At 47.0% G+C, this 16,007-nt stretch overlaps 1 protein-coding gene across 7 annotated transcripts in view; it reads right to left on the bottom strand.

The window, feature by feature from the left end:
* Window positions 1-263: 263 nt before the first annotated feature.
* The window catches only part of rerea (arginine-glutamic acid dipeptide (RE) repeats a), a 112,584-nt gene continuing 96,840 nt past the window's right edge, over window positions 264-16,007 (bottom strand). For 4 of the 7 annotated variants that reach the window (XM_053849821.1, XM_053849819.1, XM_053849820.1 and 1 more), the window contains 12 exons: window positions 13,637-13,717; window positions 7,178-7,340; window positions 6,992-7,084; window positions 6,599-6,798; window positions 6,199-6,360; window positions 6,011-6,124; window positions 4,556-5,937; window positions 4,060-4,282; window positions 3,271-3,991; window positions 2,253-2,426; window positions 1,996-2,176; window positions 264-1,870 (listed from right to left, as the gene is read on the bottom strand). In XM_053849821.1, the coding sequence (XP_053705796.1) occupies window positions 1,837-1,870; window positions 1,996-2,176; window positions 2,253-2,426; window positions 3,271-3,991; window positions 4,060-4,282; window positions 4,556-5,937; window positions 6,011-6,124; window positions 6,199-6,360; window positions 6,599-6,798; window positions 6,992-7,084; window positions 7,178-7,340; window positions 13,637-13,717 (3,528 nt within the window). In that variant the 3' untranslated portion in view covers window positions 264-1,836. The remainder of the gene's footprint in view (window positions 1,871-1,995; window positions 2,177-2,252; window positions 2,427-3,270; window positions 3,992-4,059; window positions 4,283-4,555; window positions 5,938-6,010; window positions 6,125-6,198; window positions 6,361-6,598; window positions 6,799-6,991; window positions 7,085-7,177; window positions 7,341-13,636; window positions 13,718-16,007) is intronic. The other 3 variants (XM_053849823.1, XM_053849824.1, XM_053849822.1) reach the window with 3 other exon arrangements.

The raw sequence follows: 16,007 nt of genomic DNA, 5'->3' as shown, positions 1-16,007 counted from the left end.
TCGACAGCAGCATCTGGCTCAGTGGCACATCAGCAGCATCACACGCTCGAGAGGAGGCGACAGCCCGTCCCTGCTGATGAGGAACATCTCCTGCAGGAGCGACTCCCTCTGATCCAGCACTCTTTCAAGTGTGCAGGCCCAAATTTCAGGCTCAGAGGAGACCGTGCATTGAGGACACACCAAAACGTCTTGACTTTTTATTTACACAAACATCTGCTTCCACGTGCAGGCTGGTTCTGTCTGTTATAATATGAACAACTAAAACATGTATTGGTTGAGCTACGGAGGGAAAAACCTTACAAGAGAAGTCAAATTTTGTGGTGTAACTTAGTCGTTTATTTTAATTCCACAAATTTTTCCAAAAAAATTACAAAATACTCAAATGGAGAGAACACAGGACTCACAATTTTTCTTATTATTTCTACTTTTTGTTTACATTGTGTCATCCCATGGTGACTAACTCGTATGTACAATAAGCTTCAAGATACCAGTATATATATAAATCTTAGCAGTCAGAATCCACATTCTGCTATTGCCGCTTTCAAACGAGAAGCTAAACCATCGACGACACTTAACACCGAAGGACTGGAGACACAAAAAAGAGGCAAAAAAGGGGGGAGACGTAGGAGGAGTGTGTCTGAGGAGAGGAGGAAGAGACAGAGCAACAGGTTCTGGTCAGACTTTTAAAAAAATGCGGGTATGATTTGGCTGATGACTCTAAAAACCGTGGTGGGACGACGTTCAAATGCCAGTACAGTTTCTTCATTTGGTTAACATAAAAAAAGTTTAAAAGGCCGCAACAGCTCAACAGTCTTAGACCCCGAAATAAAATACGTCACGGCGGCACAACAGAAGTTAAAATTGAGGGCTCGTGTGTGGCGACTCACCACGACATGTAACAGTCAGCAACACACACACACACACTCAGGCAGGTGTGTGTAGGGGTTTGTGTGTGTGTGTGTGTGTGTGTGTCAACAAGGCAAACATGAGACCCCGCAGGCCCAGGTCATCACAGCATCAGGACACTGCAACACACATGGTGGACTGGACCAGACCAGAGCAGGCCGACACAGCGACATTTGAGTTCATTCGTCCATTAAAATAAGCATCCTGACCTGTGGGGTTAAAATCCATTTTAAAAATGTAGTGCCCGGATACAAAGGAAAAAACGTGATTCCCTTTAAAAAAAAAAAAAAAAATCAAGTTTCACTCAATTATCATGATTCAAGTGTGAGAAAACCAATTTAGCATTTCTTTTCAGTGCAAACTAGTTTTTGTCATGTGGCGCGACAACAGCGCCACCTCTCTTCAAGTGTTTCAACTCTCGACACATTCAGGTGTGTAACCCGAGTGTGATGGATGTGTGAACGTGGCGCTTCCCTCAGAACGACTGCAGGTTGAAACGATTGAGTCCACAGCTAGTCATAATAATAATTATATGTTCATATATACTATTTACAGACTCGAGGGGGGAGCCATGCGCTAGCTTCTTTTTAAAACCATAAAAAAAGAATACCACAATGTATCAAAATAAATGTTGGATTTCTTCCATAAATGGTGGGACCGGTCTTTGTGTGGTTGATCAGCACAGTGTGGAGTTCTAGCACCTACTGGAGAAGTCCGGAAAAGCGTCGTCATGCAGGACGTCCTCACTACTGGCTAGGTACCACAGTGGAAAAAAAAAAAAAACAGTCTTGGCGGGAACAAAAAGAAAATAATAATTCTCCGATGATCCACTTGGCCTGTTCTTTGTGTTTTTGAGAGGCGCCTCCTGTTGGATGGTTCTGGAACGACCTCCACAGTCCTGCACAGTCAGTCACCGCCTCCCTAGTGTGGCTACAGCTGCTTGTCGCTCTCTTTCTTTAATCGGCTGAAATGCAGAGAATAGAGTATGTTAGGCAGGGAGGAAACCAGAGTGCCAGGAGGAACACATGGAATTTCACATGGAAATGAATGGAACAAATGGCAGATAAGGGGCCCTAGTTGAGGACTGACCTGTAGTAGTCCTCCTGGCCCGGCAGCGGCCCTCCGTGCATGTGGTGGTGCCCGTGCAGCCACTGCTGCTCCATGGCCAGCCTCTGGAGCTCTGCTGACTGAGCGTGCATGGCCTGCAGCTGGTGAGCAGCAGACATGGGTGGGGGCAGACCTCCTGGCAGGTCCCGGGGATATGGGGTACCTGATCCAAGACAAGAATTCGATCAGACCTCAACACTCACTGGTCGCCAGCGTGATGGTGGTGGGCGGAAACGTACCAAAGACTGGGTGGCGCAGCATCTCGTGTTCGTGTGGAGGCTGTCCCAGGAGCGGGTTGGGGATGGCGCCGGGTGGATACGGGAACCGAGCCAGGTGTGGTCCTGCTGCGAGGGGATCCACGGCCAGCGGATGGGCCCCGGAACCTGGAGGACACACAAGGCATTCACCACCACCTTCTGGGTGTCAGAGTCTTCAGTTCAAGGTTACACTCAAACATTTATCACACAAGCACAGATCAGGCAGATGAAAGAGTCTGACAACCTCAGTTCAATCAGGACCATCAAAGGTCAAATGGATTCAAATAGACTGGCGCTTTTCTCAGAATTAAAGGGCAACATTAAAAAAAAAACTACCTAGAGCCACTGTTGTAAAATGAGATTTGGAAGAAATATCAAAATGTTTTCTTTTAATCACATATTTGAATCAGGCATCATTTAACATTTTATATTCAAATTAACTTTGGCTTTTTACACTGGATTCTCCTGATTTATTTCATTCCATTTCCTCCCATATCAGAATTTTTATATTTTTAACCGCCTGCATTCTAATAAGACCATTTGCTTCACACATTTTTGTCCCTAAAGTGCTACCTTTTTTGCAAGATTTGAGCAGAATAGTACTGTTCAACATAGCAAAACATTAGGGTCACAACATTGCCACTGTTATTAACTACATCTCAATTCTATCAAGGTTAATTCTGGGTGACCTCTGTTCATTGAAGGCCTCAGAAGAAAAGCCTTGTTTTTGGCTGGTGACGTGGTTTGACATCACACTTTCTCAGCTGCCTGATGAACATTTGCATTTCACATAAAATCACAAGACGTTTCACATTTATAAACAGCAAATGACAACAATCATGCTTCTCACTAGACAAATTCTCAATAACTTAAAGCAGATAAAACTAAGGAATTTATCAGGACAGCTGTAGCAGCAACAGTTTCATTATGAATCGATTCTTAGTTTATGTTACTGACATTACAACAATCATCAGACATAATGAGCAGGGTCTTGGTTTACCTTGGTGGAGAGGGTCTTGCTGGTGCAGGTGCAGGTGAGAGTGGATGTGCGAGTGCTGGTGGTGATGCGGCGTCACGTTGAACATCTGCAGTCGGGCGATGGGGTCGTTGGCCACAGTGGCCATCCTTTCCGCATGGAGTCTCTCGGCCGCCAGCCTCTCTGGGTAGCTCATTTCCGGTCGCAGCTGAGGTCCGGCAAGGGCCAGTCGATCACGCTCCAGCGGGTTTAGTCCGGGATGGAAGGAGGCGAAGGGATGAGGTCCAGCCATAGGGGGCAGGGTGATGGCTCCATGGCGGGCAAAGTGCTCCATGGGATTGGTGGAGGGGTGGAGAGAGTCCATCTCTGGAGGCTTGACCTCAAAACCTGGCTTCATGCGCTCTCTGAGCTCTCGCTCCCGTATCTCACGTTCCCTCATCTCCCGCTCTCGGAGCTCACGCTCCCTCATGGCAGGGTCAGCATTGTACAGGCTGGGCATGTGATAGGCCAGCAAGGGGTCCGCAGGGTTTAGGGACACAAAGAATGGGTGGTTTCTGTTTGTGGGGGACATGACATGGGGCCGGGCGTACTCGCTGAGAGTCCGCAGAGCGGGTGTGTCCGGCCCGATGTATGGAGGCACAGCTGCGATGGTGGTGGGGGGGCCATCGAACGGTGGACGCATGTGGGCAGGGCCAGCCATCTGAGGTTCACTCATCCGGCCCTCATGAGAAGAACTGGAGGCTTTCTGTGGGGAAACACGAGAGTCAGGAAACCGTCCATACAAACATCAGGAAAAGAGAGAACAGCTCTCACCGCTGCTCGCTCAGCCTCTTTCTCTCGCTCCCGCTCTCTTTCTCGCTCCTTCTCTCGCTCCCGCTCTCTCTCCTTCTCTTCCCGTGCTTTCTGCTCTGCTTCCCTTTTGGCTTTCTCAAGCACTTCCTCTCGCTTCTTGGCCAGTTTGGATGAAGCCAGTGGGGTAAAGTAGAAATCCGTCCTCGCACACGAGTTGTAGCCGCGATCCAGGTGCTTGTAGAACCTGGAGAACGAAGAATATAACGGTCAATATAAAAAAAAGACAACTCAACTCAGCGAAATTGTTTAGCGGCATTCACCAAACAGACAATGAATAACAGTGGAGATTGATAATCATTTTTTAAAGCAATATACTATCGCCACAGCTATTTTTACTCATTGTCATTATTATTATTTTGGATTAAATAACTAAAACAAACTAAGATCATGACCAAGTTAATTTCAGGGCAACTTCAAACTCATAGTTGCCGTCACAGTTATTGTCATGGCTGCATACCTTGCCGACTGGCTGGCGTGACTCGGCGTGTTGACGACCGTGGGTTCTGGTGAGGGACTTCTCTGTGGGGGCGGGGGGCTCTCCGGCTCCTCAGACTCGTCCAGAGGTTCTTCTTTGATATGTATAGGGGGGAGCGTCTGCCCAAGACTGGCGCAGGGCACCGAGGCAGGGAGCGGCATCGAGACTGAGGAAGATGCAGCTGTGGAGGTTTGGGGTGGTAAACCCGGCATTGAACTCGATGAGGACTGTGGCGGGCCTGTCGGAGGTAGAACTGTATTGTATGGGTGCGAGGAGAACGGAGGTTGAGGTGGTCCGCTGGGGTGCGAGGCGGCTGCTGTGGGGGGTAGAGATGGAGCTGTGGGGGGTAGAGATGGAGCTGTGGGAGGCACATGGCTGGATGACGACGGGAGGTTCTGGGACTGGGTGAGGACAGGAGGCTGGGCAGGAGGAGGCTGAAGCTGTTGACCCTGTGGCATGAGCTGCAGAGGAGGTGGATGTGCTGATGGGGGGTGGTGGGTGGATAGAGAGCTGAGGGGTTTGAGGGCTGGAGGTGGGGGAAGGTTTGAAGGCATTTGAGGAAACGGAGGTGCTGAAACATGGGGCTGGTGTTTGTGATTCTGGGGGTTCGACATTTGAGGGATGGGTGTTGTTGGCGGAGGTTTTATATGAGGCATTGACATTGGTGCAGGGGGCAGAGGCTGTTCTCTGGGTGGCTGAGGTCCACTCTGAGAGGAGGGCAGGGACTGGGGAGGAGGTGTGTGTGGTCTCTGCTGTGATATTGACGGAGGTTGGCCCGGAGATTGACCCATGGGGAACCCCTGAGGGGGTAAGGAGTGAGGGTGTGGCATGTGGGAGGGGCCAGCCTGTAAAGGATGCGACATGGGAGGCATGGGTCCATGATGGGGGGCGGGCAAAGACTGGGGTGGTACCGGAGGACCGGGAGGTGGAGCCTGACTCATCGGCGACTGTGGTGAGGGGAGCCTTTGCGGATGTAATGGCGCTCCGGACTGGATCAGAGCGATGGGGCTTGTCTGTGGGAGCGGCTGTGAGGTGGAGGCCGCTGTGGGGGACACCTGCGCAGGCAGTGGAGGTGCCAATGACGTGGAAGGAGGAGGCACCAAGGACAAAGTCGAGGTGCTGGGCTGACACTGGATGACCGGGGGATGCTGGTTCTGCAGAAGCTGCTGCTGCTGAGCTGAAGAGTCCGAGTCGCTCTCATTGTCCCGAGGACTGGGGATGCTCGGTGAGGAGCTGCGGTTGTCCTGGTCAATGTCTTTAGGATCGCTGCTGAGCTCTTCGTTGACGCTTCGCCCATCCGAGCTCTCCCCCTCTCCCTCACCTTCACCCTCGCACTCTGAGGGTGAGTCTGCTCTGCTCAGTTCCTGAGAACACAGAACAAAACAGTTAACTGACCCATCACTGAGGCCAAACAAAAACAAACTCAAACAAACTCACTTGTGTTTTGGACTTTTTGGCACTGGTCCTCTCTGGCTCCTCTGTATCAGACGCGCCCTTCTCTCTCTGGCGTTTGGCACTCTTCATGGGTGAAGGAGCCTCCTCCTTGATCTTCTGTGGAGGCACAACAGAAGAACCATGACCACAAGTCTCATACATTTAACATCGCTTCTGCACACTTCACTGACCTTGCTGGGTTTCTTCATCGTTTCAGTCTTGCTGTCGGTGCTGTCAGTACTTGCTGCGCTGGGTGACGTCCGACCGCTGGAGCGTAGATCCTCGTTGGTAGGCGAGGCTCGACCATCAGGACTGGCTGTCTGCTTCTTACGACCACTACGTAGCGTCGACATCTGTTGAGGAAATCAGGTCAGCAATATTTCTCTATCAAAGCAGACACGGAGCCAGAAAGAACCTGAAGCAATTGAGACAGTATTTTTAGTGCAAAATCTTGTGAATTTGTTGAATTTAGTGTCGAACCAACACCCCGCTCAGGTTGTAAATAGGGTGACGAAAGTAGTGAGGGCGAGGAAGGGAAGGGGAACTGAAAGTTGAAAATAACAAGACAGAAATGCGTAACACTGAGCTCACCGAGCCTCTGCTCCGTCTGGTCCTCATGCTATGCTTCCCACTGAGTCCATCTTCTTCCTCTTTGACAGGTTTGAACATAAATGGCGGCGGGTCCACAGGCTTCTCGATGGGGGGCAGTTCACCGTACTTCTTGAAGTGAATGCGACAGTCGGTGCACAGCAAGATGTTCTCCCGACCCCCGTGGTGCCAGTCCTTGGAGGCTGTGGAAAACCATTTACAGTCGTGAAATAAGACTCTCGCTGGCCAAGTGGAGTACAGACATTATCTCACACATATAATACAAAATCTTCAAAACAAAAAACGAATCTGCAACTTCGCCTGACACCCATCTGTCACACACAGAAGAATAGAAGAAAAGAAGAATAGCTCAAAAGTATTGGGGACATAACGTACTGGTTGTGAAACAGTGTCGGCAAGCGTAGCCCTTCAGCTCCTGTTCACTGTCCTCACTGTCAAAGTCATCTTCACTGGCTGAGCTGAGGTCCACTGCAGGCAAAAGAGAGGAAAAACAAATCAATGAAAAATAAATCATTGCTTATTTGTAAGGGATTGCTCCTTTAAGCTATTGAATATACATACAGAATTCACTAGAAGGGGGGCGAGAGGGAGTGTTGACTGGAGTTGAAGCCGTTCTGGTCTTGATGCGTCGGAAGATAGGTTGGCGGCGATGTCTGCGATGTGCTCGACAACTGGCTGCCTCTGGCGTCTTTTTCCAATAGTAGTAGAAGGTAATTAACTCGCCCTGAAAACAGAAAAAACAGCTGTCAGAAACCACACAACACTGGAACAGGCCAGTCCAGGCCAGGATTTGTAGGTGGCCGGGTGTGTTTATGCTGCAGCCATGTCTGTCCCAGGATTAGGAGCGAGGGCTGGCTGAAAAGCAGGGATATAAGGATCAGTGCATTGGTGGCTGCTTGGGTGGCAGCAGCTTGAAAAGGAACAAAAGAACATGTCAGGCAGAGCAATGGCGCTACAAATAGGGAGTGAAATGGCTCCTCGTCCCTTCAGTGGAAGAGTCAATTGAACTTTAATCAAACATTCAAAGGGGCTGGCGAGCAGGGTGAATAAATCCAGGGTGGAAAAGACAGTTGGGAAATCAATACTGAAACATTAACACTGGCAATAAGGGATCGGATGGCACTTTGCTGAGGCAGCATAACCGCCGCTTTCTGTACTCAATGGAGAAACACTTGAACAGGACTCCAGGATAATTATGCAGCTTAATGTGCCGCTCTCCCCTACACCCATCAATTCTCACCAGTTGTCCGGCACTATATTAAATTTATGGGTGCTGTCATGGCTCTGGCTGCTGTAAGTCACCTGTAATCTCTAAAGTCCATAGGGCGCCCTCCGCTGTCTCAGGTCTGCTGTAAAACACAGCCTGGAGTTACAACTATTGATTGTTTTCTTTCCCTGTTTCAGCTGAGAATCTCTGACATAAATAAGCCACCACAGTGAAGACAGTATACTCAGATGCAGGAGGTGCAGCATACAGATATGGTTAACTCTGATGTGAGAAGAACTGACTTGCATTAGAAAAACAGAGTGCTTCATCTTTTACCCTATGACTTTTTCTGTCTGATGGCAGTTAATCTCTTTTAGAATGACGGAGGAAGTCCTATTTTAATCTCAGATAGAAGTGAGTACATAATTGTTGCACTGAAAGGACAAACAAGACAAGTGGGTTCAGATTCCTCCTGGAATACATCAAGTTTTACCTCAACGTCCTAATGTAACAAATGGCAGTTGGACAGGTGTCTTAAACACTGCCTCGTACCACACGATGATAGTTCTCCAACCCAAATTTGTGCTCAAGGAAAACCCCAAAAGCAACAACACATGCAAAATCTGGGACAGTTTTGAAAGGTCAGGAATGCTGTGGTGCAAATGGAGAAACACTGTGGTCAAAGGCATTCAAATGGTCATCACCGTCTTGATTCATGTTTATTTGATAGTGTTAAATGTCTGTGATATAAAGAGGCTTAAGTGGCTGTCCTTGTCCACACTAACAGTCGTTCATGCGACAAAGATTACGACTGAACTCCAGTTGCTTCCCGCAGCTTGGGCTGCTGGGGCGCAGGTGCTAGCTGAGGCAAGGCAGATGTCCTGATGTGAAATCTAATTGAAACGCACAGATCAAACATGTCGAGGGGTGCTGAGGATCGGCTCTGCTATGTGCCTAATGACTCTTCTCGGCAGTGGCTTTCTGCCTTCTCGCTGCTGGCTGACAGCGACGCAGCCTCGACAACAGCCTGGCAGAAGAAGGGAAAGGTCACTGTGCCTCTCCATCACTTACACCATGTCAAGTGGCTTTGTAAAGCAGCGTCTCTGATACCAGAATTATCAAAAAAGTACTTTAATACCATTCACCACAAAGTTGAAAGCCTTTAAATTCACTTTAAAGCTTGGAAGTCATGATCTAACACATCAAGTGTCACATGTTTACCTCCAAAAGAAAGCGAATGTAAAAGTCCATTTCATGCATACATGTAAAACGGTTCACTGGTACACGGTTGTAAATATAAATCCAGATTGTCCACAAGCATCCGCACCACAATTTACCCCAGCCCACTAAATCAGAGAGGGGCAGGACAGAATGTGCTGCTGCTCCTGAGGAACACGAAATAGTGACAACATAAGCTCGGTATTATGAGGCCTTTTAGAGTGCTTCCATCTGCAAGAGCTTTCTGGGCGCTGGATTATGCGACAAGGAAAAGGCTTATACTCCTATCATGACACTCAGGGCTTCGGTTCCAGTTATTGCCACTTAAGATGGTCGTCGACATTCGAGCATGTGTGTGAAATGGATGTGCCGTTCCAGATTATCTGCAAGTCCTCCAAAGAGCAAGGAGCAAATTCAGCAGGAAATACATCAAAACTATTAAATTATTGAGTGTTGTTTGCCATTACATTAGTACTCAACTCCTTTCTTCACTTCATCTAAGACTTGAAATTGGGCCACTGAAAGGAGACAGCTGAGATGGAATCGAATAACAATGCAAGAAGGTCACATTCTCTCTGAATGTCCAGAACTACTGTACTTGTACTTGTACTGGAATTTCTTGTACAACTGTTGAGCTAAAAGAGGAAACGGGGGCACTCATGGTGGTCAAGTAAAGCGAAGGCCCAGACTTGTGTACGTTCACCCTCGTCCCCTCACAGGTCCAGATCTGAACAGATGGTTTGTGTTTTTTTCTGGTAGATTGTGCCCGAGCCACAAAAGGCCCCGGCATTGACACATAGCCAAACGGTTAAGGCCGTTACTGGCAAGAGCAGAGAAGGAAAGCAAGAGCAGGAGAGAGCTAAGGAGGGGGAGGAGGCATCATGGACAAGAGCCGAGAAGTAAAGCCGAATAAAGAGCCAGCAGAGGATAACAACAGAGTCCAACAACAACCAAGAAAAATATCTCAGAGCTGGACTAAATCTCTGCAAAATACTGGAGACAGTTTTATTCACGGTCGGAGCGGCATGCAGGAGAAGCATGTGATTTCAGGGTTATGCTGGCTGATGGAGAGTTGTGTAAACATCCATTAGAGCAGCCTGAACCTGCCTCCTCTCTGTCTGCAGGAGGAGCAGTGAGAGCTGCGTCCTGATCACTACACCAAGTGAAGGGGGCTTCCAGGCTCTGATCATGAATATGTTCCAACCTCTGGGGTTTATGATCCTCATCACTCATGGCTTCTGAAGGTTTTGTGATGGAGTCAAATAAAGAAGGGCTTTGTCGTTAGAAACGCCAGCAGAGATGTTACACTGATAACTTTATTTGCCTAAAACTAGACACAAGTATTCATGTAAAATTAACAGCACATTATTGTCTTGTATTATCAGTATCTTCATATTAATCCTATGAGCTCATGCAATTAATATAGCACAACCATACACATTGGTAAAATACAAATGACTATCTTAGAATTGTCAAATATTTTATGAAATTATATTTTAATGTAGTCGTTTTTCAATATGAGTGAGTTCAGCTCCTGAGGTTAAGATTGAAGTCACATATGGAAACCAGCGTGCAGCGAAGCGGCAGAGGCGTAAACAAGTGACAGAACGGTGAGCAAATGTGAAAGGCGGTTAAATAGACAGCCGTTCCCTGCTGTGCCGAGGCTTTCTGCCGGGGAATGACTGAATAAGCTCTGCTTTCACAGGTCAGGATGCGCATGCTGAAGAATCAGCACTCGTGGTTTCCCTGCTGTAAGCGCTTTTCCCTATAAAAGCAGACTGGATGGCAACAGTGATTTTACACCGGAGGGCCGATCCTGCATGTTGTGCTGATAAACTCTTCCCAAACCACAACATAAAACCGACAAAGAATAGGACAGGGGTTTTGGCTCGGCGAGCTCAGTGTATTAGGCTTAAAATAAAGGCCTTTGCTCAACGTCAATACGAGGCTCCGTCTGCCCAAAGTGATTTCCCTGCCTAAATACGTTATGTCATTTCCCAAACACAGCTGCTAAGCCCCTACACTTCTAACAGCTGTAGCCAAACAGATCAGGCGTCGGGAGATGTTGCTACTTTAATTAGTTTTTCAGCCAACATATTTATGAGCATCAGCGCCAGCCGCTATGCTATCGACAAGGCAATAAATCCAATTTGACATTTGAACACATTGTACCCGGGCAAACATCTGCTTTGTGGTTGTTTGGGAACATTGTTGGTCATCCTGTAAACGACAACGCCTGTGGGGCTGAGTGCTTTTTTCTCCAGAAGAAGGAGGATGAAGCAAGAAGCACTCAGCGCCGCCTGGATGATGTGAGCGCCGACGAAAGCATAAGAGATCAGGTTACCTCACTCCATATGTTCAGTAGCTGGTGGTGATGAGCCACTGCACTCGCCACGAGCCACCCAAAAAATAACAGCACTCTAAATACTAAATTAATTCTTAATTATTAAATCAAAAATAATTGTGAGAGACTCTTACTATTTTCAAGTTTTAAACACATCATATCACAGTATGAAGACATTAAAATGTTTAGCTAGTTAAGATTGTAAACAACATCCATTAAAATGGCATTCAACCAAATATGTCAGAAAGTCATTTATTTACAAAGTAAAGCGCAACTTATTGAATTTCAAATTCCAAACTCATGTAGAGCATTTGAAGCACATGTTGCGGAAAACTGTTGAGTCCTATCAGATTGCTGCACCACAAACAAAGATAAAGTCCTTAAATCTGTTCTGCAAACTGTTCAAATTCCTTGGTGAAAATATCACACACAGATTCAAGGTTAAATCCTGCGGTAGATTTTGTGTTTAATGACCCCCTCTTCGCAGTGAAGGAAATGGTGGCAGCGAGGCCAGTTGCGAACGGTCAGCAGACACACCCACTTCCCCCTCTGGGCCTTTATGTGACTTTATATAAAGCATTCCTGAGTGTTAGTCAGGCCTGGTGTGTTTACACAGTGCTTCAGCTGCACACAGGCTGCTGGTGCTTGAGGGGCAATGTGGCAAATGGGAGCAGAGGGAGGAACAGTCAGAGGTAGGTGTTCCGGACCTCTAGAACCCTGAAGATCAACCCAAGGGCGGTTGGCTTCTTTAACCTGAGCCTCAACACTTTCAACACAGAAGAAATATCACCCCAAATTCAACCACACTAGAACATGAACTTTTAGTTTTTAGACAATGAATGTTTTGAATATTATATGAAGAGTCTCACTGGATACCCAGGTTCAAGCTATGTGCTCCTTCCCTCTTATTTACTCTCATGTCCATCAACATAAAAGCTGCAGCAGAGCACTTGCGTTCAAGTTTTAATTCCATCTTCCTCCCTCCTCTACATCGTTCTTCTTGTCACCATGCCACCTCAGAAACATTCCTGTCAAGCCCCTCTCAGCAAGTGCTTCCTTAAGTCCAACTATAAAGCACCTTGCCATAACATCCGTTATGATGAGCCGCTGTATATATGTGACGTGCCTGTCACTGTAGATCATGGAAAAACATGTCACTTCTCAGCCCTGAAATATTTCTGTGCTTATGTTCTGGGGATTGGATTCAGAAACGAGCAGGTAGAAAATAAATGGAGCTTTCCTCGGGGTATTGAGTGACACTCACTCAAATCACTCTTACAGCACAAAAGCAAGTTTAATCACAAGCAGTCACTCTGCACGACAAACAAGATTCTTCTGTCTGTATTGAAGCCGAGGCCCCACCTTCTTGCCCCTCTCCTCCAGGACAGTACCCTCCCCATACTCTCATTTCCTCCTCTTTATACGTTTAAAGGGCAGTTTATTTTCCATTTGCGGGAGGAAAATTAATCTTTCTCGCCGTGGTGGTGGCAGGCCCAGATCCTAGAGGAGGTCTATTACCTCTGCTGCCAAGTCGGCTCCCCCTCCAGGTTGAATTACATTAATAGCTTCTTTATAGCCAATCACCTGGACTTGCAAATGTGTAATAAAAATGATCTCAAAAAACCTTTGTGAAGAAACCCTAATCATATCTCACCTCACCTATTCAACACATTTAAAATGCTTTTCAGCGTTGACAAAAAAAGAGAAAGTAAGAATAAAGCTGAGGATGAGACTCGCAGCTGACGTCCTTGCATGAGCTGCCGTCTGACAAACACCTTTGAGTCTGCTTTCATGTCTGTGTCAGCACTGAATCGGCACACTGAGCAAAAAGAGCAAGGTCTGCACTGTTTTAGGAATCAAAATGCACATCTAAGAATAATTTAACAGGGTCTGTGAAGGGACAGGATGTTCCAATTATTAGTGATGGAGGTGGAGACGAGATCCTGTGGGTCACCAATGAAATCACTTCATCTAAAACCAGTTTTTTAACACTGGTAATCATCACGGTGCCAAACCGATATGACCCAGTTGTCCCAGAAAAGAGGTCACACAGTTTTTCACTGATCGTGAACTACCAGTGCAATGGAGTTTTTTGCATCCCATTTCACTTTGACTGCAACATGCTGTGTTTTATTTCAATATTTTCCTGATAGAACTGTGACATGTGGAAGCTATCTGTAAAGCATCTTCTCCTAAAGTTTATGTGTCATGATGTGTTAATAACTGCTTAAATGTAAAATAATCTTCTCACCGTTTCTTTGTTGGGCAGCAGCTCTTTCCGGATCCTGAAGAAGTTTTTGCCAAACTGTCTCAGCCCCTTAATGAAGCGCTTCTGCAGAGAGAGAAAGAGAGAGAGGAGTATAGTGGGTATCTTTAAAAGACGACAAAACTAGCAGCACATTAAGTTTGAACAGTGCACAATGACATCTAGAATTGGTATCATTTTGTTTTGTTGTTGATGTGCGTCTGCCTAGCGGTTTAAACTCCCGAGCAAACACAGCCATGTCAGGGTGAATAGAGGAAATGACAAGTGAGGTAGGGAGCGACGCAGAGATTGCGCTCGTCTAGGCTTCGAATGGGAAGTAAAAGTGAAAACAGCTTTGGAAATTAAGGGGATCTGAAGATCAACGCAACCACACAAGTGGCAAAAGTTTAAAGCCAAACACTTTGCTTGATTGCTCAACAAAGAAGAGCACAGACAGTTGTTTCAAAAGACAGCTGAAATGTAAAATCAACCAACACCTGTCTGCAGAGGTAACCAACACGATACACACACAAGCACTTCATCAAATTGATCATCACAAACACTGTGTCACAGCTCACCTTAATAATGCATAACAACTAAATCAGAAGAAAACTAAAATGTGATTCTTCTTCACGATCCCTCGGCAGAGCCGTCAAAAAAGTGAGAAAATTCATAGCCCACGAAGCACACAACCAACAGAATTACTTTCTTGTTTCGGAGGCAAAGCCCGTCCCTCAGTGATCCCAGCCGAGTGTTTCCACCAAGTAACTCCAGCGAAAGCCAGGCAAAAAGTCCTCAGTGATCACAGCACAAAATGTTTACATCCAGTCACCAATGGAGGCAAAATTACAGAGCAAATCCACAATGTGTCCGACGGAACCGTTTTATTTTCCTCTGTTTTTACAAGCAAGAAATAGCTTGTCACTCTGTGCTCTTCCACTACAAAGGGGAAGGCTTTACATGTGATCTTTCTGCAAGAGAGCCTCTGGCTCACAGTAACGTGGAAAACCTGGACTGGAGTTCTGTGCTTCATGTTTGTGTTGGTCAACGCTTGACACCATCACCGCATGAACACACTCACACAGCTCTGCTCTGGAACAGCGTACGAGACAACTCATTGATCATCAATTCATGGAGATCGAGAGAGACTACAGCAAAGCTCTCAGCACACAGCCAGTCTCAGAAAGGAGGAAAGCTGATGCAAACTGAGAGGAGAAAGGTCTCTGACATGGCTTGAAATGAGAGACTGAAAACCAGATATGGAGTATTGGAGTGTTTATTTTCCATGTCCTGCTTCTCTGTTATGTAACCAGAGACTGTTCCATTGCCAGCTTTGGTGACTCAGAAAAACCATCACAACATCCACACAGCCAGTGTTCTTGACACAAGTGACCCACTGGTTGTCCTGTCTCCATGTTCTATCACGCACAACCCCAACAAAACTAATCTGTATTGCAATTGTGTGAACTCCAAGGTTTCATTTGCCAACCACATGTTGAACATTTCCTACAGATGAACCGGCGAGCTTGTCGTCATGGTGACGGTAAACCGCTGGCAATTTGCATTAATCACACTGAAGGTGTAGCGGTTGATTAGCCAGTAGATGGAGCCGTCTCCAACACAAGAGTGGATTCCTCGAGAACTGCTTGAGAGCAGATTATCACTCACGCCTTCAGTCAGATGTCTGCGGTTGTTATATAAAACCAGAGCTCCATAGAATTGATAATACATATTTAGACAGTATGAGACATTAGCTGGTTGGGAAACAGTCTCACGATGCTCAAGTATTTAAATGAGCCGACCGATTGAGACTGGACATGTTGTCTCTATCAGGGGTGAGTGGACGGTGCTGTGTCATGACTGACGATTGTTGACCCACAATGACAAAAGTCAATTCGACCTGCCCTGGCTGCCTGCACGTCTGTTCTTATTATGGTGCTTTAATTATGTTTCTAACTGTACTGTTTACACAAGCCTTTATCCAAAGCCAGAGATAGTCAAGCGCCCTCTTCCTCCTCCTTTCCGTTTTCTTTCTCCGACTGACTCCCTCCTCCCACCCTGCATGTCGGCTCCAGTTTAAGGCTCCATTTCAGCTGCCTGGGCTCACCGCTCTCCAGCCCAGCTAATAAATCATCCGCCAATCTGCTCCCTGAATCGCTCTGCCCCTGCTCCTACTGCTCCAGCCCCCGTTGCTAGGCAACACAGTGGCAGAGGAGGGGGCGAAGAGAGAGCCAGAGCGAGCAGGCGAGAGGAGGGGTAAATGGGGGGAGGGAGGCTACCAAACGGCCATGCACTGCACAGTGACAGGCTTTGCTCTCTTGTTGCAGAAAGCTGGCACTTTTTCAGCTGCTGAAGTTTCCCCTCAGTGACTAACACT

The sequence above is a fragment of the Synchiropus splendidus genome, chromosome 18 (assembly GCF_027744825.2).
Source record: "Synchiropus splendidus isolate RoL2022-P1 chromosome 18, RoL_Sspl_1.0, whole genome shotgun sequence".
NCBI lineage: Eukaryota > Metazoa > Chordata > Actinopteri > Syngnathiformes > Callionymidae > Synchiropus > Synchiropus splendidus.
This window is presented reverse-complemented; position numbering and strand designations above follow the sequence as displayed.